Raw genomic sequence first — 22726 nt, forward strand, 5'->3', positions numbered from 1 at the left:
TGTATGTAGCTGGGCCAGCCACCCCCAGGCACGTGGCAGAGATGTGGCGTTGGTTGGTCTCCACTTCCTGGCAGCCCCTACAATGGCAGCCCCTTCTGGCCACAACCACTAGTATCTCCACTACTGCCAGACCTGGCCCCACTGTCTGGGCACCACAGCCACGGGTGCTAGATGGAGAGGAAGTGCGGGTAGGCAGGGTCTCCATGGAGACTGCCCCAGAACTGCTGCAGGCACAGCATGCTCAGTCAGGCAGATCGGGTGAGCAGGGAGTGGCATTTGGGAGTAGGACGGGTGGGCAGGGGCCAGGTCCAGGACCACAGGGCTGCAACACTATGGGGCCAGGGCCTGGGGCAGAGCCATGATCTGTTCTCCATACACCTGTCTGTAGAACAATATCTGTCACAGGAATGTATGGGGAGTGGATCACAACTCTGTCTTGGGCCCTGGCCTCCAGCCGCACACTGTCACCGCCACACGATCCCAGACCCGGCCTCTGCCCACCTGTCCCGCTCCCAGATGCTGCTCCCCACCTGCCTAGGGCCCTACCCCGTCCACCTGGCTGAGTATGCCCTGCCTGCAGCAGTCCTGGCTGGTCTCCATGGAGACTGCCCATCCACCCGCTCCATCTACCACCCTCCAGGGATAGGTGCTGGGCAGATAAGCCTAGGGCCACATAGAATCAAATGCCTCCCCACCCACAAAGCCCCAGTTCAGCACCTCCCCAGACCACAACAGCTCAAAATTCCTCAAGTGACCCTCCAGCCAAAATAATTCCCCTTATGCTAAGGGAAAATGTCTCTAATTAAGGGATCAGATTAAAAACACCCATAAGCCAGAAATAGGGCAACTGTATATGTGGACAATTATTTCAAGGAGAACCTGATGTTTTGCAGTTCTATACACCAAAAAGGACATGCAACTCCACCTTCTGCCTAATGACAGATGTCAAATTCGATGCCTCCTGAATATAACAAGGATACAAGAGGTATCCTCTACTAAAACCAAAGTGAGTTTTTGTTTATGCTTCAAAATAAAAGGAGAAGAATATGCTGTCCACTGTTCAAATACATCTTAATTTTTCACTGGCAATAATAAAAAGTGGCCTATATAAAATTAAAACTTAGCATAATGTATACTATTCCTAGATACCATGTGGTGTTTTGACAAATGTATAGTAGTTAATGTTTGCTATACTTACTTTTCTACTACTTTTACTGTGTGAATTTGATATGGTCTCTACAAAATTTAGATGCATTTTTAGGTGACCGCATTTTTCTAAAATAAGCTGCCTGAAGTTACCTATGCATAGGCTTAAGAATGTATCTAAAGAAGTTACCTGATACTTCAAGTGTTAAGTACCCAGAAGCTACAACTGATTAATTATGATATTTATAGAATATGAATAAGTATGCACTGATTCAGCTGAATATCCCGTGGTATGCTCTAACATTCTTATGTATAATATCTTATGATATTATCCATGTGACTTTGGGGAACCCTGGTTCAAATTAATTCACTATACACCTCTGACAACATCCCTCAGGCTTTGCTCTCTAATCTGTCTCCCTCAGGGAAGAGTTCCAACATTTCATAACTGTAAGCAGCTGAAAACAGCAGCACTTTTTTAAAAACAGTATTCTCACGTGATTTTTTCTGTCTTTGTTCTAAAATGCAAAATCCCCTCAAGTCTCAAGGTAGACAGTATTTGGCCTTGGGCCACTGACAAATCTAAGGTTTATATATAATCTTATGACCCTGCAAGTCTAAAACTAGAAATACTGGAATACTTTGGAAAAGGGAAACATTCCAAAGGATCCAAATTAAACTATATGAATTACACTTTTAAATTATGATATTTTTATTCTGGAAATATTATTTTAGATTTTTTTTTTTTAAAGAGCTCTTCCCTGTTTTTTCCTAGGTCACTTCAATTAAAAAAAATAAAATAAAAGGCTCATTAACTACCTTAAAAACTTAAGTTTCTATGAATTGACTCACCATTTGTGTGAAATGCATTTCAGGCTTTAGCTTTTTTGAGGGGAAGAAAAAGCACAGCACAGCACATTGGGCATTACATTGGATACTCTTACAAATAGCACAGAAAAGTATTATTAGCAGGGATCTGGGTTTTCCATTTCCCATGGAAAAACAGAGTAAACTGTGGAGTCTGCCTTTTACCAGAGGCAAATGTGGATTTCTCATTTTACTAAAGAAACCCGTGGATTTTGCTATTTTGCAATGAGCTCCCTGCAGGCTAGCAGAGTTCCAGCCTGCAGGGAGAGGAGAGGAAGTGGGATCAAGGCAGAAAGACATGGGACACCATGTACATAGAAATGCACATGGCCCCAGGCAGCCTGCAGAGCAGCTCCAGCAGGTAAGTGCAACAGGAAAGAGGGGTTGAGGCCCCTGGAGGAAGGGAGCTGGGCAGGGCTGGAGCTGCTGCCTAGCCAGGCAGGGTTTAGGGCCCAGCGCCATAATGTGTGGCTGCAGGGGCAGGAGCAGGCTGCCGGCTTGAGCTTCCACCCGGCTTCCCTCCTTCAGGGCGACCTGGTGCGGCTGGGGACAGCAGGGCCATGCAGGGATTCCTCGCTGCTGTGAGCTGTCCCTCCGCTGACGCCCTGCTTCCCTCTGCCGTGGGGCTGCAGCAAGGGCTGCAGCATGGGGCTGCACCCCTCAAAGCAGCAGCAAGTGCTGAAGGCACATTGCCAGGGCAGTAGGGGGGCTGCTCGCAGTAGCAAGGAATCTCCATGTGGCCCTGCTGTCCCCAGCCATGTTGGGTCACACCTGCCAGGCTGGGGAGGCCCTAGGGGAGGGAAGCAGGGCAGAAGCTTGAGCCTGCAGCCTGCACCTGCCCCAGGTACAGATCTGGGGGACGGGGTCCCACCTGCCCCCCAGGAGTACACACGGCAGCAGGAAGTCGGCCCTTCCTCTCCCCTGGATGAGCTACCAGCGGCCCCCTGCTGGGGCCCTGTAGCTGCACACTGCAGCCCTGGACCCCAAGCCCCACCTAGCTGGGCAGCAGCCTCACCCTGTGCCTGGCCCAGGTACAGATCTGTGGGGCATGGGTCCTCCCTGCCCCCTGGGAGCACATGCGGCAACAGGCAGCTGCCCCGCCCAAGCCCACAGCAGGGGGGGAGTGGGGGCAAAGGGCTGCAGACCCAGGTCCGTAGCCCTGGCAGCTGGGGGCCCTCTCCAGCAGGGTTGGGGGAGCAGGGGCTGTGGGTGGGGAGTGAAGGGTGCTAACAGGGCCAGGGGGGTTCGGGGCCTTTAATTTTACACATAAATTTGTGATTTTTTAGTAGAGAATTTGGTTGGTTGTTTATCAGGGAAAACCAGGATCCCTGATTGTTAGTATTTACTGTTACTCAGGTTTATTTAAAGCAGGGGTGTCAAACTTATCTGGCCCTCTGAGCCAGAACTGTGATGCAGGACTAGTCCAGATGCCAGATTAATGGCATGGATCAGGCCCACAGATGCTCCCTTCCCCACATGCCAGATCCGGTAGATGTGATACCCACTGTAGCTGGTCCAGGACCCATCAGGAAGGGACCCAGTATCCTTGGTGCTTGGCTGCAACCACAGGAACAAGCCATGGTGAGGGGCTTTTTCCCCCTCCAGCAGTTCCCTTCTCTCCCGAGAGTTCGGCAGCCAAGCTGGCGAGAGCCATGGCAATGGAGCTCCAGCATCACCACAGTCTCTTTCTGTGGCAACAGCCAAGCACCTGGACAAGAGCTGCAGCACTGGCGCTTCAGCAGCACTGCAAGAAGTCTGATACCATGGCTTGTCTCTTCAGTGGCAGCCAAGTACTTGGGCAAGAGCCGTGTTGCTTAAGCCTTCAGCAGTACTGCAGGAAGAGGCCTGGTATCATGGGCATTTGGTTACCACTGCAGAAACAAGCCATGATGCTAGGGTTCTTCCTGTGGGGCTGCTGGGGCTCTAGAATCCTGCGTCTCACCCAGGCACTAGCTGCCACTGCAGGAAGGCCGACTAGTTGGGACAAAAGTCTGAACTAGATAACCAGGCTCTGGGGGCCATATGTTTTAAACCTCTGCTCTAAAGCATCTTACTTGCACACAGTTCAGCTTTCCCTAGCCAAGTCAATAAGGCTGACTTGATTCAAGTCTTAGAAATTGTGTTCATTACATTATATATAAAAAAATTTGTGACTACATATACACAGCAATGTTCATTTACATATTCTACCTCTACACAAAACAAAATCACTGCTGGAGAATATACAAACACAGACCACAGTTTTCAGATGAGCAAGGTGAATACTGACCATCGGTGATCGTTCCAGCCCCAGAAGATTCAGTTAGGCCATATCCCTGTCCCACAGGACAGCAGAAACATATGTTCATAAATCGCTGAGTTACTGCAGAAAGTGGAGCTCCTCCACACAGAAGAATGCGAATTCTGCCACCTAGCAGCATTCGTACTTTGTGAAAGATAAGGCTAAAAAGACCAAAAACGACAAAAAGATATTTTTATTGTTTGGGACAGGGAAAAAACCTCTAAAGCTTACACTGACTTCAAATATCTTTCTTAATTTTGCAATGTAATATAATTTTAGTTTCATAAAACAGCATGCTAAATTTTAAGTTTTTTGACAAAAATTCACATGAAAAGTTTTTAGCTTTTATTTTCATATATTACTTGGCAGGATGATGAAAACAGTCTTAGGGATGTATTATTGAAACTGTAAAGCCCTATGATCTGTTTCTTATTAAACATTATCAGATAACTGGAGAAATTTACTGAGGACTAAAACATATACCTAGCTGGCAAAATTTGTATTCGTTAGGGGTGCACCAATAAAGATTTTTTGGGCTGATACCAGTGGCCGATTATTAATGAGCCATATCGGCCATTACCTGATTGCCGATAAGCAGCCCAGCTGCTTGGACAGAGCAAGTCTGTTGGGGGGAAACAGGCGGAGTGGGGGAAGGAGGGAAAGAAGGAAGGGGGTGGGGAGAAGAGGGGGGAAGGAAAGGGTGTGAGCGGGGCAGATTGAGGCCCCCATGGTGAGGAAAGGAGTGGGGCTGGGACTAGGACAGGCGCTGCCCAGCTGGGGCAGTGCGCGGGACGAAGCCGTGAGCAGCTTACCCAAGCAGGGTTACAGGGGGGAGGCTGCTCCTGCCACTGCAAACACCCCTGGGGGAGGCATGGGGGGGCTTGTGCCCCCCAGACCTGAACACAGGGTGAAGCCAGGTTGCCAGTGCGGTGCTGGGTTTTTCCCCCAGTGGGAAGGAAGCTGGGTTGGGGCTGTGCTCAGGGAAGGAGCTACAGGGTGGGCTAAAGCCATGCCAGACTTCACTGTAGCCCCCTCCAAACCCCCTCCTCCCAGCACGGCCGCCACCCACCCCAAAAGCAGCCCTGACACCGCCCTGCCAGGAACAGCCCAACACTGCCTCAGCCCCAGCCCGCAGCGGCATCCCACAATCACCCCACACAGAGCTGGGGGCACATGCTCCCTCATACCTCTCCCAGGGGTGCATGCAGTGGCAGGAATAGCCTCCCCTCCCTCCCGTGACCCCTGGATGAGCTGCTCGCATCTCTGTCCCGCGCCCCACTGTGCCCTGACTGGGAAGAGCCTGCCCCAGCCCCATTCCCTCTCTCACTGCAGGGGCCTCTCTCTCTCCCCCCCACTCCCCTACTTCCCTCCCCCAAAGACTTACCAACTGCCAGGCTGGCCCGCACGCATGCTGTGGCTGCTCACATTCATGCAGCATTTATCTGGGACATTAATCAGCCACATCAACCAAAAGGAGCCAATTGCCAATAATGTCAACATCAGGGTCAGCTCTCCTCATCCAATGCAACTACCATTTTGATGAGTATTTAAAACAAATATATGAATAAAAACAGAATGGAAAAATTTACCTGTCACAGAGTGGTGTAGTGTAGCCTTTTGAAATTTGGTCCATTTTATAATTGTAAGCCAATATAAATAGATTCCGCTGGAAACTGGACATTTCATTCACTTTATTCATAACATTTTTGTAGATCCGATCCATAATTTCCTAATTACAGAAAAAAGATTAAATATGACTACGTTAATATCAATACTAAAATGCATTTCATAAAAACCTATGGTCTAGAAATGCCAGTACAGTTTCAAGCAACAAAATCACTGCCGTTTTTCCCTCTTCTATTCGTTACCTGGAGCAAAATCTGTCAGGCAGGCCAAGGAATAAAATTTGAGCAGAACACTATGCAATTCTGACCTACCTACTGATAATTAATGTTTGTTGCTGACTGCAGCTAAAGTGTATTGGAGTCTATGCATCTCCTAACCAGTTTCTCACGCTCTATTGGCAAACGTGATGTGGAAGCCAGTGTATCAGCTAGCTATCTCAGTATTTTCAAGTGCAATAGACAAGATTGTTTCTGATTCTTATTTTAGGGGATAAATCCCTATAGCCTTCTTGCCATGCCTTCATTGCTAGTAGAGCCTACAAAGGGACAGTGCCCTAGATTTAAGGTTAAATGGCAAGATATAGATTAATTAAGACAGTTATAAAGTTTTAATATACAAAGAGTATGGCGACTAAAATATTTTATTCTAATAGTTTGCACTGCATGGTATCTCAATAGCTTAACTTACTGCAAAAAGTAATGTATTTTATAAATAACATATACTTTTCAAAGTATGCACGTCTTCCCCTCCTTCCTCCCCTTAAGCCTACAAATGTATGGAAATTTATCACAAGGCCCATTTTCCACAATCTTTTTATGAAGAGTTGGCAGACTCATTGTCAGGCACAATTCTTTTTAGAAGACAAGAGAATGAATTTTTCATGCTATTTAAATTTTGCTTAAAATTTTAAATGTGCTTAAAATGTGCATGTTGTTGGACAAATGTAATAAAAATCTAGCCTACAGATCATATTTAAGTACACGCATGTAAATGACATCTAGGTTACCTACTGTATGCAGTAAAGAGTGACACAAGCTGAAATATCAGGAGATACATTAAGTTTTTTCAACTTTTTTATGCATGTTTCCAAACCGTGTTGTCATCCGAAAGGCATGAATGTTAACAAATCGTAAGACAAACTCATAGTTCTGGATGACTTCAATATCCATATCGGGTCACACCAAATAACCTGACAGTTTGGTGAAAATGGAAAAGGAAAAGGAAAGGGCAACAGCAACAGTCTGTTACTCCAAAAGGGAGCACACCAGTTTTGTAATTACGAAGACTATATTTTAGCTCCCCATAAAACACTTCCTGGAATCGCCCCTGTCCCAAATATTGACATTTGATTGCAACATTACCAGGCAAAGAAATATCCATGATATCAAGATTACCAAGCCCATGAAAGGATCGTCATCTCATCTGTGCAAATTTCAACATACATGTCAAACCACCTACAAATCCCCAGAACAAAAAGCCTTTGAAGAAGCTGTATGTGACCAGATCCAAGGTTTATCCTTTAGACAAGAGCCACACAAAATGGCAGCTATCAGCTGAATACAACCTCTGGCATCACTGAAGCTAACTGGACATGCTTCAAGAAACTGAGCTGAATGTTGTTAATACAACTTTGATTGTCAATGAAGCCAACTGGAAATCCTAGAAGGAGTCTACCTACATCGCTGTTTTGAACTCTTGGGGTTCAACAGTCCAAAAACATCAAAACAGGTCAAGGAGAACATGAGAGACAGCTTGGTGAGATCTATCACCAGTCCGCTTGGGTGACTGCTAAAATACCAATATTCAAGAAAACTGCTTTTAACAACATGCATAATATTCTTCAAATCTAAACTGAGATCCAAGTGAAACAAGAAAGCTAATGAGCTCGCCACACTTGAACTGAAATGACATGGAGAAGCTGTATGATGTTCTTAAAATAGGGTATGGGCCTCTTTCAGGACTTCCAATCCTCTTATGAGGTCAGATGGAAACATTCTTCTGAAAGAAAAGAACTAAATTATGGAAAGATGGCCTAACTATTTTGAAAGCCTGTTTCAAAAAGAATCCAACATCAGTAATGAGGCTATTGATGAAATACTTCAGTGTGCTGTTAATGGAATTCTTTCTACACAGCTTAATGTCTCAGAGACCAAAAAAGATGATCAAAGGACCTAACCTGATGCCATTCTGGATGAAATGTACATAGCTGGCAGAGACTATTTAATCCAGTGTATCAAATATCTTTTCTGTCAACATGGCATTAAGAAGTGACCCTCCCAGAATATTCAGAAATTTCTTTTGTCCACACACCCACACAGAGTAATCATTTAATATGCAACAATCATTAGGAAACCTCCTTATTAGAGATTCCTTTCAAGATTTTTCCAAGAAAGATGCCAAACCACTTTAACTTGCCATGTTGCTGAGAAATTGCTGCCTGAAGGCTAGGGCATTTCTAAAGAAAGAGGAACATCAGACCTACTTGCTGCACAGCAAATATAAAAAAAAATGCACAGAGCAGAATATTGTGTCCTTATTGCTCTACACAAAAAAGTCCTTTGTCACTATCAGCAGAAGGCATGCTGACATTTCTAAGATTTGATGCCCTGACCAATTTATGAATTTACTAATTTCACTGCGAAGGTTAGACAATTTCATAGGGAGGTGATGTAGTAGCCATGGAAGATAGAGATATCCTCCATTCTACGTCTAGTAATAAATGATGCAAGAGAAGGCTGTATTCCTGCATCAATACTATTCAATGCATCGTTTGCCACCATATTGTTCCTTGCTTATATGATTTCAATAAAGGTATTCAAATTATAATCAAAGCTGTTTAAACCCAGACAGCTTCAAGTGAAAAATCATGCTCTAGGAACATGTCCAGGAACTTCTATTTGCTAATGACTTGGATCTGATACCCATTCCTAGGAAGATATGCAAGTCATCTTGGGCTGCTCTGCACTCATACATTCACATTTTGCACTATTAGTTTTAAAAAGAGTGAGGTAATAAACTGGTCTATTCTTAAAAGCCAATCACCTCCCTGGATGACACAGGCACTAAGTTTTACATTAATTAAGCACCTCTTCTATAAAATTCAGTTTCCAAAAAAAAATTCTAAAGCCAGCAGAGTCTTCAAAATTATGGATTAGTGGATGCATAACATTGTAAATAAAATAGAAAGTCTAAAAGACAGGCCTAACCTCTTTAGTCTGGTGAAAACTGCATAAACCATAGCTATTAAAAGCCATTTGACTGTAATTTAAATGGTTTAAGAATAATAAAGAAAACAAAAAGACAATATAGTTTCCTAAGTTCCATACTGATCATATATGCTAAGTTATAAGTATTATGATTATGGAGATGCAACAAGGACAGTCTTCTCATGCTGTTAGGATGTCTGATAATCAATCACAGCTCCAAAAATAACCAGCCCTTTTATGGACAACTGTGCTCTGGTAGCCATGTCCATGGTCAGCATTTAAAAGATGAAAGGGTTGTTTAAACACAACCTTGAGTCAATGCAACGATGCTCAAGGGAACAACAAACTCACGAGTGCAAGACATGGTACACAATGATCCAAGGTGTTACATTTGCTTTGAGAATTAACATATCAGGATGCAGAACACAAGCATCTACAACAAAAACAAACATAAGGGTCAGCTCTCCTCATCCAATGCACCTACCATTCTCAGTCCATTCTGCAACCGTGTTTTAGACAAAACTGGAATTAATCAGCCACCATTTGAACAATGAAATACCTTTAAAAAGGTATTAAACTTACTGGTACAGCTGCCATTAGGGTTGGTTTGAGCACAGTAATATCTCCTTTACTTCCTTTCTTTATTTTGGAGGACTAAGAGAAAAAAATAGGAGGTTATGCACAAAATTTTATCATGCAAAAAGAAATACGATAATTCACCTAAACTTGAAGAGTTTACATAGCTTTCACTTTAAAAGCTGAAAATCAGACCAGTATTATTTCTGATACATAATATACTGATTCATATTTTGAAAATAAGAAGTTTCCACCATTTCTTTCCTATAATATTTTGAAACAAATTAAAAGTGTTAAAAAAAACTCCTTGTCTGACATACATAAACTACGTACCTGATCAGATAATGTCTGAGGTGATGAGTAGCCAATACGGCATCCATGGGATAAACAGACAAGTTCAGCACTTAACTCCAGCACATGAGCAAGAGGCAAATAGCCAATATAGACGTCTTTTTCCCTGAAAATAGTTTTAAAAGACACAATTGCACTGTAAAACTATTTAGCATTTTCAGGAGAACCATTAATCTTAATATAAATGAAACATCCTAGGGAACTAGAAGGGGTGAAAGTATGTCTGTATCTAAGAACTAATTTCATATTATTGAGCACAAGGGTTTGTTTCAGAATTTGTGAAGTGTCTGCTTTAAATCTGGGACAGATAAGCAAAGCACGTTATTTGCTTTCCTTAACAGGCAACAAAAAATTTTAGAATGATCACCTGCAACTGAAGTGACAAAGAAATCTCAATGGGCACAATTCAATACAAGTCAAGTACAACCGCAGCAACGAACTAGAAAGGGGAGTGGCCTATGATGAGTTTTAAGCCCTCTCTGTCATGCTCGTACTGGGACTTCTCCAACAGCTTTAGCATTCCCAAGCATAACGATGAACTCACAGTACTTTATGGAATCTAGGCAGCATTGGGTACTACAGCTCTGTCCTTGTATACATCCTTCCATTCTCTTGGCTATTTTTTTCAGGTTTTTAAAGATTCAAAATATTGACAATACATGCTTTAACTTTTCTCCCAGTAAGAGAGTCTTTAAGAAGAGGCTGGATGCCTACCTGGCTGAACTCGTTTGAGTCCCATTTCTCTTTTTGGGGTTTTTTGTTGTTCTCCCGCCCTGGCGGGGGGTCGGGCTAGAAGATCTACTAGGTCCCTTCCGACCCTTAATCTATGAATCTATGAAGAGGTCATGCCCTTAGCTTGAAGTAGGCAAGCAAATTAATAGCACTCCCTTTGAAAAAACCTGAAGAAAACAGTCCAATGCCTGCTCGCAAATGAAAAAAATTGCTCCACCAACACAATGCAAGTTTCTACTATAACAGTAAAGCTCATCTGTGAGAGGTGATACTTTCTACAGGGCCAATCTGAGACTAGAAGGAGTTCCCAGAAGAACAAAGGACCAAAATTCTACCTATTTTGTTCCATGTAGAAGGTACATGGCAGTGAATGCTTTGACCTTATCTTATCAAACAAGACCTAATCTTATCAAAACAAGACATTTCACTGCATGTATTTTCCTCTATAAAAGGACAGTATGAGGGAAAAACAGCACAAAAAACATTAATCGCATCACTTTAAGCACTTCTGGCAAGCACTCCAGTATATCAGAATGGTAAGTGTGATGCAAAATATGACTTAAAAATCCATATGAAACAGCTAACATGTTCAATAACAATTGATCTAGAACAGCAGTTCTCAACCTTTTTAGAATGATGTCCCCCCCTCAGAAAATGCCAGCTCTTAGTTTTCACTAATTCTTTGTGGAAAAAAAATTCTGTTGGAAAGAGCTCAGTCTACCCTAGGTTAGAATATTTTAACACTATGAATTCCTAGTTGAAAACTCTTGGCTTATTTTGTTAATACTTAACAGTGCTTACATTGCATGATACCCCGGTTGAGAATCACTGATCTAGAACTTCATGTAATTACAACATGTCCTTATAAAAATTGTCTTGGGTTCGGTTACTGATACATACCCCAAATGTGGAATCCTTTCTGCCATCCCAGTTATACCAGAAATAAGATTGCAATGAGAAATCATAACTCCTTTTGGAACTCCTGTAGATCCACTTGTGTACATGATTACTGCAATATCGGAAGGTACAGGCCTGGCCTGCTGCTTGTTTACTGTAATTTTAATTTTAAAAAAATACACAAAAATGTGTAGAAAGCATATAGAACTTTGACATCTTAAATACTAATATATATATAACATTCCTTATTCTAACAGACAGCTAGACATTACTATTTTGTGACTTTTTACATTCACTGGGCCAGACTGTAGCCAATTCTGTATGTCTTCACAAGTAGTAAGATAAAAGTTATCCCCAAAATTGTTTACGCCAGGTGCACATACTATATAGCTATAACAAGGAAAGAGAAAGCCTCTTGTGAAGCTTCTACATACCCTGCACACATATGGATGGAAGGGCATGTGGTGAGGAGAGAACAGACAGAGCTCTAGCTCCAATCTCAAAAAGCACATCTGATTTCACAGAAATAGCAGTAACCCCGTGTATATCCCCACCAAAAAAGTCTGTAAGAAGCTGAGAGCATAACTGAGCCAATTTGCTTCCTGTATGCTGCTGGGCCAGAAGGAGGACTCTGTTCACTGGACTTTTATGCAAATCTCTGGTTGAGCTCAACTAAAATCCTTAAGCCACACTATGCTCTTACGCAACATCCTCTGTGAAACTGGGTGTAAATTTATTTAAAATGAAAATCTCCACAGAATTCTGGGAATTTAGGCTCCAGTTCTGAACACATTTACTTGTTCTTTATGCCTATGAGTAGTCCCACTGACTAAGAGCAAATTCATCCAGCCCCACCAGCCAGATGAGGGAAATGGGGGTGCCATACATCTCCCCACACACTGGAGCCAGTATGCAGGGACATCCATTATGGGCAGCTCCTGCAGCATGCGCTGGCACCAGTCTGGAGTGTGCACTACATGCAGTGTCCCACAAGACTGGCCCTGAGTGCTGGCTCCAGTATGTGCCAGGGCCAGCCTAGTCATGAAGCCAGCATACAATGTCAGTGTAGTGCAGTCACCAACTCGTGCACCATGCACATTACAGGCTTGTCCAACATATGGCCTATGGGCCGCCATGCTGCCCACCAAGCTGTTTTCTGAGGCCCGCAGTGCTGCGATGGGAAACAAAAGTGAACACCATTTACTTTCGTTCCCACCCCTTGTCCCTCCACCAACCCCTCAGCAGCTTCCTAATGGCTGCTGAAGGGCTAGGGAAGGGACAAGGTTCCCGCACGCACCGCATCAGCTTTGGGCTGAGATTTTCAAAGCTGAGTCAAAAGGCCAACTTCCATTAAAATGAATGGGATTTAGAGGGCTCCAAATCTTTTATGACAACTTTGTAACATGCCTATGTACCCCTTTTTGCAAATCTCAGCCATAGTTTGGAAGTTCGGCCAAAAAACATAAGAGCTTCTGAACATAAGAGCATAAAAAGTGCCCTGCTTGGTCAGCCCCATGGTCCATCTAGCTCAGTATCCTGTCCCGAACAGTGGCAGAGGTGGATGCTATAGAGGGAGAGTTTTGAACTGGTTAGACCCATGTTATTGTCACGTCCTGCAACTTCATTGGTGTCAAAGGTTACATGACATCACTTCCTGATGTGATACCACTTCCTGTGAGGTCTCTGAATATGGCTTGCCAGCTGACTGGGTGATAAAAAGTTCATGATCCGACCCCACATTCAAAAAGGTTGGACACCCCGATATACAACATGTAAGGCCAGACCCAGCATATGACGCATGCAGCACACAGGGTGGGTCTGAGACCAACCCGCTAGTCATATTTTTGACATGCCTAAATAAGATTATTCACATGCATGACGTTAAATACATCCATAAATGCAACACGGTGGCTTTCATTTGCATTGTTTATAAAGTTAAACATGTTGTGCACATGAAATTTACCTGTCATTTATTCTTTTTGACCCTGAACATAAAATTTTTATATCACAAGGAGAGCTACTAGTGCAATGCCTAGAGAGGAGGCTGACTAACCCATTCCATTATAAGGCTCTGCTTTTAGTCACTTATAACTGCCAAATTTTAACTGTTTGGGCTGAAGTTTTCCATGCAAGGTGTCCAAAATTATGTTTATTATTTCACCAAAGTAAGTTCAACTGCTTCCCAGAATAAGTTAAAGAAAAGCATGTTGTTTTGTCCCAGTTACAAAATTGTTTTCAAAATGTTTGAGTAACTAAGGTACAAACAGAGAAACATAGGCAACTGGTAGGGGGTGCATGTGCCCCAACTGATGGGGCTGGTGCCCCCCCAATGGCTGACACTGATACTGTCCGTAAGGCTGGTGCCCCCCTGACAGGGGGCAGCTTCTGCAGGTGTCCCCCCAGATTCAGGAGGCATCAATCACTCATGCAGAGAACTGAAATCCCTCAAGTCAGGTATAAATAATTTGCCTCCTCTGAAGAAACATCAAAGTCTGTCCAAATTTTAAGATTCTATTGGACTTTGGCAACATATGCACTAACGATACCCAAACCCAAGCCTAAAATTGCAGAGTAGGATTTTTTTCCAGTAATAACCCTCCTGACAGCTAAAGAATGCAGCTTTGGACATAGAGACTGAACAGAGAAAGGCACATAATACTCCCACTGCTGGCGCACATTATGGGGGGTGGGGAAAATGAAGCTCCCAGGCTAGATTATAGCGAGAGAAGAAGCATAGCAGACAGAGACAAGCTGTCAAGTGATAGAGAAAGGCACCAGCTGAAAGATGCAGAGCAGAAACAGAAGAAACTCTGTATCTGAGCAGGCAAGGAAAGAAGGGCCTGGAAATAAAAGCACACTCCAGTCAGATCTTGAAATAGGATCCAGGATTTCAAAGTCACTTCATTTCTCTGCTGCCTAGCAATTGGGCTGTAAATACTCCTAATAAAGCAGCATCTCATCCCTCTCTAGCAACTGGTCCACGTAGAAGAAAATATCTTGCTACTCCTGTCTATAACTCCATTAGATCAGGGGTTTTCAACCTTTTTTAGTTGGTGTACCCCCAGTGGCTAATTAAGAAGCAGGGAGGTGCCCCTGCCAATTGATGAATGTGGGGAGAGGGGGTTCAGCCAGCAGCTGATTGATGAGGGGGGCCACAAGCAGTGGCGAAAGCAGAAGCACCGGTGGCAAAACCAGAAATGCCACCAACAAAACCAGAAGTGCCCTGCTTCTCCACACCTCTGCTGCATGCCCCCTGGAGCTTTCCTGCATACCCCTGGTTGACAACCCCTGCATTAGATTAAGAGGCGTAGGTTTCTGCTGAATCAAATGGTTCCATCTCTACTAATGATCCACCTCAGAGCCAAGATGGTGGTTATAACCAAAATGAGTTTGGGGGGAGGGGGGTTGGTTCAGTTTTTGTAAAATGTGGAATACTACTACATTTAAACTAACCCAACCACTGAATTCATCTTAAAATTCCAATGTTAGATACTCAAAAGTTACCAAAATTAGGGTGACAAACAAAATTATTTCAGCACCCCTTTGCATGTACTTTGATATAGACTCTTACTGCATGATCATATGTGATTTTTCTCCAGGGAACTACTACCTCATTCAGTGCCAGGGACAGACAGTGCACATAAATTAAACAATTCAATATGAAATTTAAGGTCAGGACAGCCAACTCTCTGGCAGCAAAAATAAGATTAAACTTGCATAGCAAATAAAGCTGTTATTTATACGACCTCTGATTCACTTGTTGCAGAAGGTGAAAAATGCACAATGAAAGAGGCAGGAAAGTACATGAAAAGAAAGTATTTTCTTGTTTATGCAGTACAATAGGATCTAGAGATTGGATGTCTCTCCCTGATCATCAAGAGTTCCCATACTTACATTTGTACATAATCTTGTATTTAGCAAGACCAAAAAAAAAAAAAGGATTTAAATATCTAAAGGGACAGGGGTAGTTGGAAGTTGAGGACAAATTCAAAAACTTCAGCATTGAAAACTCCTGGTCTGCTACCTCTAAACCACACAAAAGCCTCAGTTTAGTCCAGGCTGAGCAATTTGGCACTTATCTCATTCCTAAGCCCAGTTGGGATCGAGAAACTAGGTTCTCTCCTGAGGGGGTTTATCAGCACGGCACTTTCACAGTACACTTATAGGGATGACCATCACATAAAATGCAAAAGCTGTTTAATATAAGATACGAGTCTCCCAAATGATTGCCCTAATAACTAGGCTACAAAGTAATGTTCACTTTGGCTCTTGCTCTGGTCCAGTGATTCTTGATTTCCAGCTGTGGATAAAAGTAACACTAAACCATTTTAAAATAGGCTGTGGGGAGAAGGGGTATGAGCCTGGGAGAGGGCATGAGCTGATCCAATATAGAGTTTCATCTGTCCACTCCCAGAATTGTATAGTGCAACTAAAATACTGTAACTATAAACCTGAATTAAACAGATTTCAAGTTGCAACAGTTTAGTTGTGATATCTTTTACTGAATCAACTTTATCACTGGGAGAGATGCTGAACAAACTTTCAGGCTAAGGTGCCCCTTTTCAGGCCATCTTTGCCTTTCATAGGTTTTCTAGACCATCACAGCTACAATGAGGCTCCAACAATTTAGTTTCTACTTTTAATGGAATAGAACAGGGAGATGAAACCGACATATCTGATCACCTTTAAAACACTGTATTTTAAAGTGGTTTAACTATTTATGTCATTAAACATCCTCTTCTGCACAGTGAAGCAGCTTCAACAAGAGAGGTGAAGAATGTCTCCACCTCAGAACAATCTATAATAAGCTGGGGGTCAAGGCACACTGTCTTGGAAGATGACAAAGGTGGGTCAGAAAATCCTCAAATCACAGGGAACTGAACTTGGGAGTCCTGCATCCTGGGTGAATATTCCAAAACCTGGATAATCATAAGGGTAATTTGGTCCAACCCACTAAACAAATGCAGGTAATGCCCCCCATCCTAGAAACTATGGTTTAAAATAAAATAATGATTGCTTCTCTGTTTCTGAAAGACAGGTCTTCTGTAACCTGAGAGAAAGTCCCATCCTGTGAACCTTGAATGGGAGTTCCCCGCAGCCCTGATTAAGGTGCCTCAACATTAAGGGTGGAAAGAGATGTCAGCTAATGTCTCATTTTTATGGTGGCACAAATGCTGAGAAAATAGATGCCTTTCATTGCACCATGTGAAAGGAAAATCAGTTGCACAACAAGAGGCGGTAACAGACTCCACCACTTTATTGTGGCTGACACCTATTACCTTTGTGGTGCTTTCCCCACTCAGCCACACCCATGTCCAGGGTCTGTCTAGGCAGGGGAAAACCACACTCCCCCATTCAGCCAGACATTCCAAAGGAATTCCCCCCCAGAACAACTGCAAGTGCAGAGGGGGGATGTAAGTACCTTCCTCCCTGTGCTTGCAGATACATGCAGGGAGAATCCCCTACAGAGAGATTTCCCCACACACATCTCCAAACATGGAGATGTTTCTTTTTGCAGTGGCAACATACAAGGGGTGCACGTGCACCCCGTCAGGGTGCGCTCTCCACTTAGGCAATGGGCAAGGGGGCAGGGGGGAGCTCTGGTACCCCCCCGCGAGCACCAGCCAGGGAACAGGGTTGCCAGTAAAAGCAGCCATGCCACGCAGCCATGCCGGAAATGATCGCAGGACAACTGGAAGCAGTGCAGCCGCTGTTTGGTGAGTGAAATCAGCTGCTGGGGGACCCCTGCCCTGGTCAGCACAATCAGCTGCCAGGGACTCCCCTCCCCCAGTCACTGACTGATGTCAGGGGGGGCATGTGCACCAGTTGCCCATGGTTTTTTTTGAGTCCCCTCCCTCCATGCCTGTAGGCATGCATGAGGAAATCCCCTGCAGCAGATTCTCCTACACCCCAACACAGGGGGCACCTCTGCAAACCAGGGTTCCACTCCCCCGCTTACAAACATTCTCTAAGTTGGGACACACAAACCAGGGATGTCTGTAGACGTCCCTGGAGTGTGATCAGCTGTGCTGAGATGTGTAGTGACACTGCTGATCATGCTTCACTGATGACATCGGTTTCTAACCTTAACGTAGGGCAGCAGAGGGTTAAGGTAAATCACATCCTTGGTATTTCTTATTGGCTGTATTAAAGCAATTACCCACTCAGTCTATTGACTCTAAGCAGCTTCAGACTCAGCACCCTAACCTTCCCCGTGCATGGTCTAGAAATCTGAGATGTAAAGAGGATTCTGGATTCTACTTGGGAGCTTCAGCATCCTGGATTCTACTTGGGGGCCAGGTCCCTAAATTATGCACTGCAAAACTCAGTGTTGCAATATCTTAATTTCTCCTCAGATCTGACCTTAAAAAAACAAAACAAGACTTTCACAGATGGTCACTAATTAAATGTTCCTTATTTTATGGATGTCCAACACCAAAGAGACATGATCAGATTTGCAGGAATGGTAAGCATTCACAAATGCACTAATGCTCTATGGGCGTACCTACACATGCTTTTACATGCACCTAAACTTAATATGCCTACATCACTTAATGCGCCTATACTGCTTTAATAACCAAGTGCTAAGGCGCATTAATATGGTGTGCAGAACAACTTGGGACTCAAGTTAGTCCCAAGTCAGTTGACATACACAGCGTTAATATACTTTACTGCATCTGTGTGTATGTTAAGGCACTTCAGCTATTTGCACCTAAATTTGATACCTGCAAAAGCAGGTAGATGCACATGTAGACACACGCCTTTGATGAGCCTTAAAATCAGGCTAAAGCACCTTAAAATCAGCAAGTGTAGATGTGCCCTATAGGAGTCACCCATTGGCATTTGGGCACTCAAAATTGCTAGTCACTTTTGACAACTTGGGTCTGGTTCCCGAACCAAATATAAAAAAATTGGGAGATAAATACTACCTCTCACCTACACAGGAAGGTTGTAAAGGTAATTAATACTTTTGAAATGTCCAGATACTTTTTTTTAGTGATGAACGTTACAGAAGTCAGAGGAGAAATGAGTAATTCTGTACCCAGCGTGTTGCCCGTTGAGTAAGCATCCATGTGCTGAATAAGGCAGGGGTCTAACAGCAAAACGTGCTTATGTAATTACAAGATTTCATAATGCTTGCAGGCAAGAAGGATGAATATATGTTTTATGACCACACTTTAACAATAACCCCTAACATTTGAGTGTTTTGCTTTTGCAAAAGTTATTCTTGAAGTGCAGTTTTTCCATTTAATATTAGAAAGGTTGAAGCACTGAACTTTCTGTTGGTTGGGTCTGAAGAACTGCAATAATACACGGGGCTAGTACCTCAAAAGAAGAATTATTCTTTGAAAAGGAGAAACTGAGCACTTGAGCACTCAGTGTGTTGGGGGAAAAAACTGCCCAAATTATAAGCCCTGTGTGATCCACAGCAGATGTACTAACCACTAGGTGTGCGCGAAGCGGGTCCTATTCAATTCAGATTCAGCCCAAATCAGAGACAGTGATTTGATTCGTTGAGTCAGATCACTGTCTCTAATCAACTCGGCCAAATCCGAATCTGAAGATTTGATGCTGAATCAGAGAATCACGATTCAGACATAGACACAGCTTCAAATGTTTTTTCTACATACCTTGAGGTACCAGCGCAGCTTGTGAACGCTGAGATGCTGGGGTGGATGGAGCATCTCACAGGAGTGCGGGGGGCCCCTCCACATGTGCTCAGCAGTGAACCCAGAAGTGGATCGGAAGTACTTCCCCCTGCACACACACCCCCTTCCCCCCCTCCCCCAGCTTGGCAATTGGCTGCAGGGGGACCCCAGGTGCCCCCCCGACCCAGGAGGCACCAGTTGCTGAGGTGGGGTGTGCGAGGGGGGGACTGCATGCTCCCCGGGAGACCTGGAAATGGACAAAAGAAGTGCTTCTTGTCCCCTTCCAGGTCTGCTGCTGAGTGCGCTGGGGAGCCCCCCAAGCTCCTGTGGGACACTCGATGCGCCCCAGCAGTGGAGTATTCATGAGCCAGCTGGTACCTAGAGGTATGTAGAAAAAACATTTAAAGTTGTGTCTATGTCTGAATCTCCAAATCTTTCCGATTCGATTCGGAGAGATTAAAGGGTCCTTCAATTCGATTTGAAGATTTGGCCACCAAATTGGACTGAATCAAATCAGGAAACAAAGCTTTGCACAGCCCTTTTAACCACCCACCCCACCTCCCAAAACAACTTCAATAAGCATTCACATGACCTAATTATTATTAAAAGGATTCTGTAACAAAAAGAGGAAAATACCAGAAAAGAAAGTTAACATATAAAAGATATGAACAAAGGAGAAAAACCAACTCCCTAGAGCCAAGAAAAAGAATTTTCTCCTAAAATTAAATCAAGATAATAAATGTCACTGGAATTCAGATTTCCGATTCTAATTTGGTGAAGAAATTAAAATAAAAATTCAAGAGACTGGCATAGTAATTTTTTATATCATCTAAAATACAATAACATAACTGAAAAATTTTCATGTCTAAGGTTTTAAAAGGTTTTATAAGCATGTATTTATACCCAAATTTAACAACAGAATTAGTCAATGTCATTTACCATAAAATATATTATAATATATGTTCTGAATATCCTGGCTATTTTAAACTAATGCATGTTGCTCACTTACGCTGAAAAATAATGACCATCTTAAAAATTATTCTTCAATTTACATGAAATTTAAAGATGGTAAAGGATAGCTTTAATGCAGAGTCCCTCCAACCCACTTTGCTGAAATGTCTCAGGTAAAAAGTGGGAAAAAGGTGAAATTCCATATGCTTTCCTAAGTACTTTGAAGAATAACTTGTTAATTTTACTCAGGTTTAACAGGACAATTTTCCCAACCTAAATAAGAACCTCCCCCCACCCCCACTGTCCCCACCCCACCAGGAAACATGAAATGACATACCATTGTCTGCCTTGGCACCCATAGCTTGTACAGAAACCATAGTGTGTACAATGACACCCTTGGGAAATTCTGCCCATGTTGTTGGTTTGCCATCCACAGTAATAATATGTCGCAACAGTGGAACTTGAGAGACAATTTCCTAAGGAAATAGATATACATATTATTCTATTTTATAAAGAAATCAGGTATGGTAAAGTTTGTGCTAGGAAAACAACATAGTATCTTTATAGACAAGTTAAAATGCATTGATTTAAACCAGTGACTGATAAATGGAGCAATTTTTACCCTTGTGAATCCTGCAGATTCCTATATTCTGATTTGCAGGACTCTAGAAACAACTACAGGAAAAGCTGCCTTAACCGGCACCTTACAAGCCTGCATGCTCTATTAGCCAGCATACCAGCTTGTAAGGTAAAAGTGTAACCGGAAATGCCCACCATGGCACTTCCTGTTTTGCTGAGCCCCCACAACCCAGGGCAAAGCAGCCTGTGCTGCCGAGCCCCGACAGCCCAGGGAATAGCAGGCTGCAGGGGGCCCGCCTCCCTGTCCCTCAGAGCCTTGGGAGGGGTGGCGACGCCCCGGATGTGGCGGGAGGGGTGGTGGCCTGTTTGGGCCTCTCAATTAACCAGCATATTTTGTTATCCAGCACCCACCATTTCACATGGGTGCCAGATAACAAAGCTTTTGCTAGAATTTAATCTTGCATTTAAAAATAAGAACAAGGACAAACGTTCATAGCCATGTACTAAATTTTAGGTGCTACAGTTTGCAAATACTCCTTTTAAGACCAAAAAGTATGATTTTTCAGATGCATCAGGCACTTAGGATTCCCACTGAATACTGTTGAAAAAGGGCATATTGCCAGGTCATGGACAGTTAGTAGCATTAAGATCACAATAGATTATGTACTCGGATGAATTTTCTATACTATTAATAGAAAAAAATGCTTAATTAAGATTAAAAAAATGCTTAAAATTGAAAAGTACCCAATTCCAGCAAGTAAAAATACAGCAAAATGCATAGTTAAGTATTATTTAATTAACCAAAGTAAAATCTAAATTCTGGAGTGATTATAAATACTGACCATAATTCTAATGAACGATTGAGAAAAAAGTAGAATGCTAAGCTGAAAAAATTCCTCTCCCACTCACCCATTTAATTTTGGTTTTCTTGGGCCCAGTATAATTCTTGAAATCACCCCAACAGAAATTTTAAAAATTAGGGCTGGGAAGTCCTAACTGTAAATGGGGCAACACAACTTAGGAGGCTGCACAATTAATTGAGTTATACCAGCTAAAAAGGGATCAAGTGACTAATAATGTGCTTCACAATGGGTACACTGGAATGCAATGAGAAAATAGATGCTCTATTTGCATTCCCTTCTGTTGAGGTAGGGTCTCAAAATACTATGGATCTGCACAAACCTATGGAGGAAGGTAATAAGTGAGTTGGAAGAACTAATCATCTCACAAATGGTTTTTGTTATACCTCTTGGGCTGTGAACTGACATCACACTTGTGGGAACACAAAGCTTTATAGGGGGACAAAACATCAGGGTAAACATCCTTGCCAAGCCACAAATGCCCAAAATGTCTACACAATAATACTATTAAACAGTTTGTCTCACTTTATCACAGTGGACATCTATATGATTATGGTGCACCAGCTGAATGTACCGTTGAAAGGCAGAGGTGCATCATACATTCCTGGCACATGGGGACCCTAGGATCAGAGAGCCTCTCTCCAATTCAATGTTACTTGTGTACTGGAGATACCTAAAACCTGTATGTGCGATGCTGCTTGGTGGTGCAAAGTTTTTTAAACGTCCCAGCACACCCAACGATCAGGTAATTGTCAACCCCAGACACAGCAGTCCTGGGGTCAGCCAGATTACACATGTGGCGTTTGGTTTTGTTTGTTTAAGTCCCAGCACACTGAAGCCCCGCTTACAATCATGTCCTTGTGGCAGGGGAGAGAAGGGAGCCAGAGCTAAAGGACTTCCCTCACTGGGGATTTTAAACCCTGTGCCTGGCAGCTCTGGGTACACTACCAGGCCATGGGGATCAGAGGTTTCTAGCAGGATTTAAAGTCACCAGCAGGGGAGAAC

The 22726-nt window shown here is 43.2% G+C and overlaps 1 protein-coding gene across 1 annotated transcript in view; it reads right to left on the minus strand.

The window, feature by feature from the left end:
- The window catches only part of ACSL3 (acyl-CoA synthetase long-chain family member 3), a 116450-nt gene that overhangs the window by 17443 nt on the left and 76281 nt on the right, over positions 1–22726 (minus strand). Inside the window, exons 6-11 of the mRNA XM_019503655.1 lie at positions 20620–20758; positions 11686–11836; positions 10036–10159; positions 9709–9780; positions 5884–6023; positions 4283–4455 (exon numbers count right to left, since the gene is read on the minus strand). Coding sequence (XP_019359200.1) covers positions 4283–4455; positions 5884–6023; positions 9709–9780; positions 10036–10159; positions 11686–11836; positions 20620–20758 — 799 coding nt within the window. The remainder of the gene's footprint in view (positions 1–4282; positions 4456–5883; positions 6024–9708; positions 9781–10035; positions 10160–11685; positions 11837–20619; positions 20759–22726) is intronic.

This window comes from Gavialis gangeticus, unplaced genomic scaffold (genome assembly GCF_001723915.1).
Source record: "Gavialis gangeticus isolate Ggan-Ray unplaced genomic scaffold, GavGan_comp1, whole genome shotgun sequence".
In the NCBI taxonomy this organism is placed as follows: domain Eukaryota; kingdom Metazoa; phylum Chordata; order Crocodylia; family Gavialidae; genus Gavialis; species Gavialis gangeticus.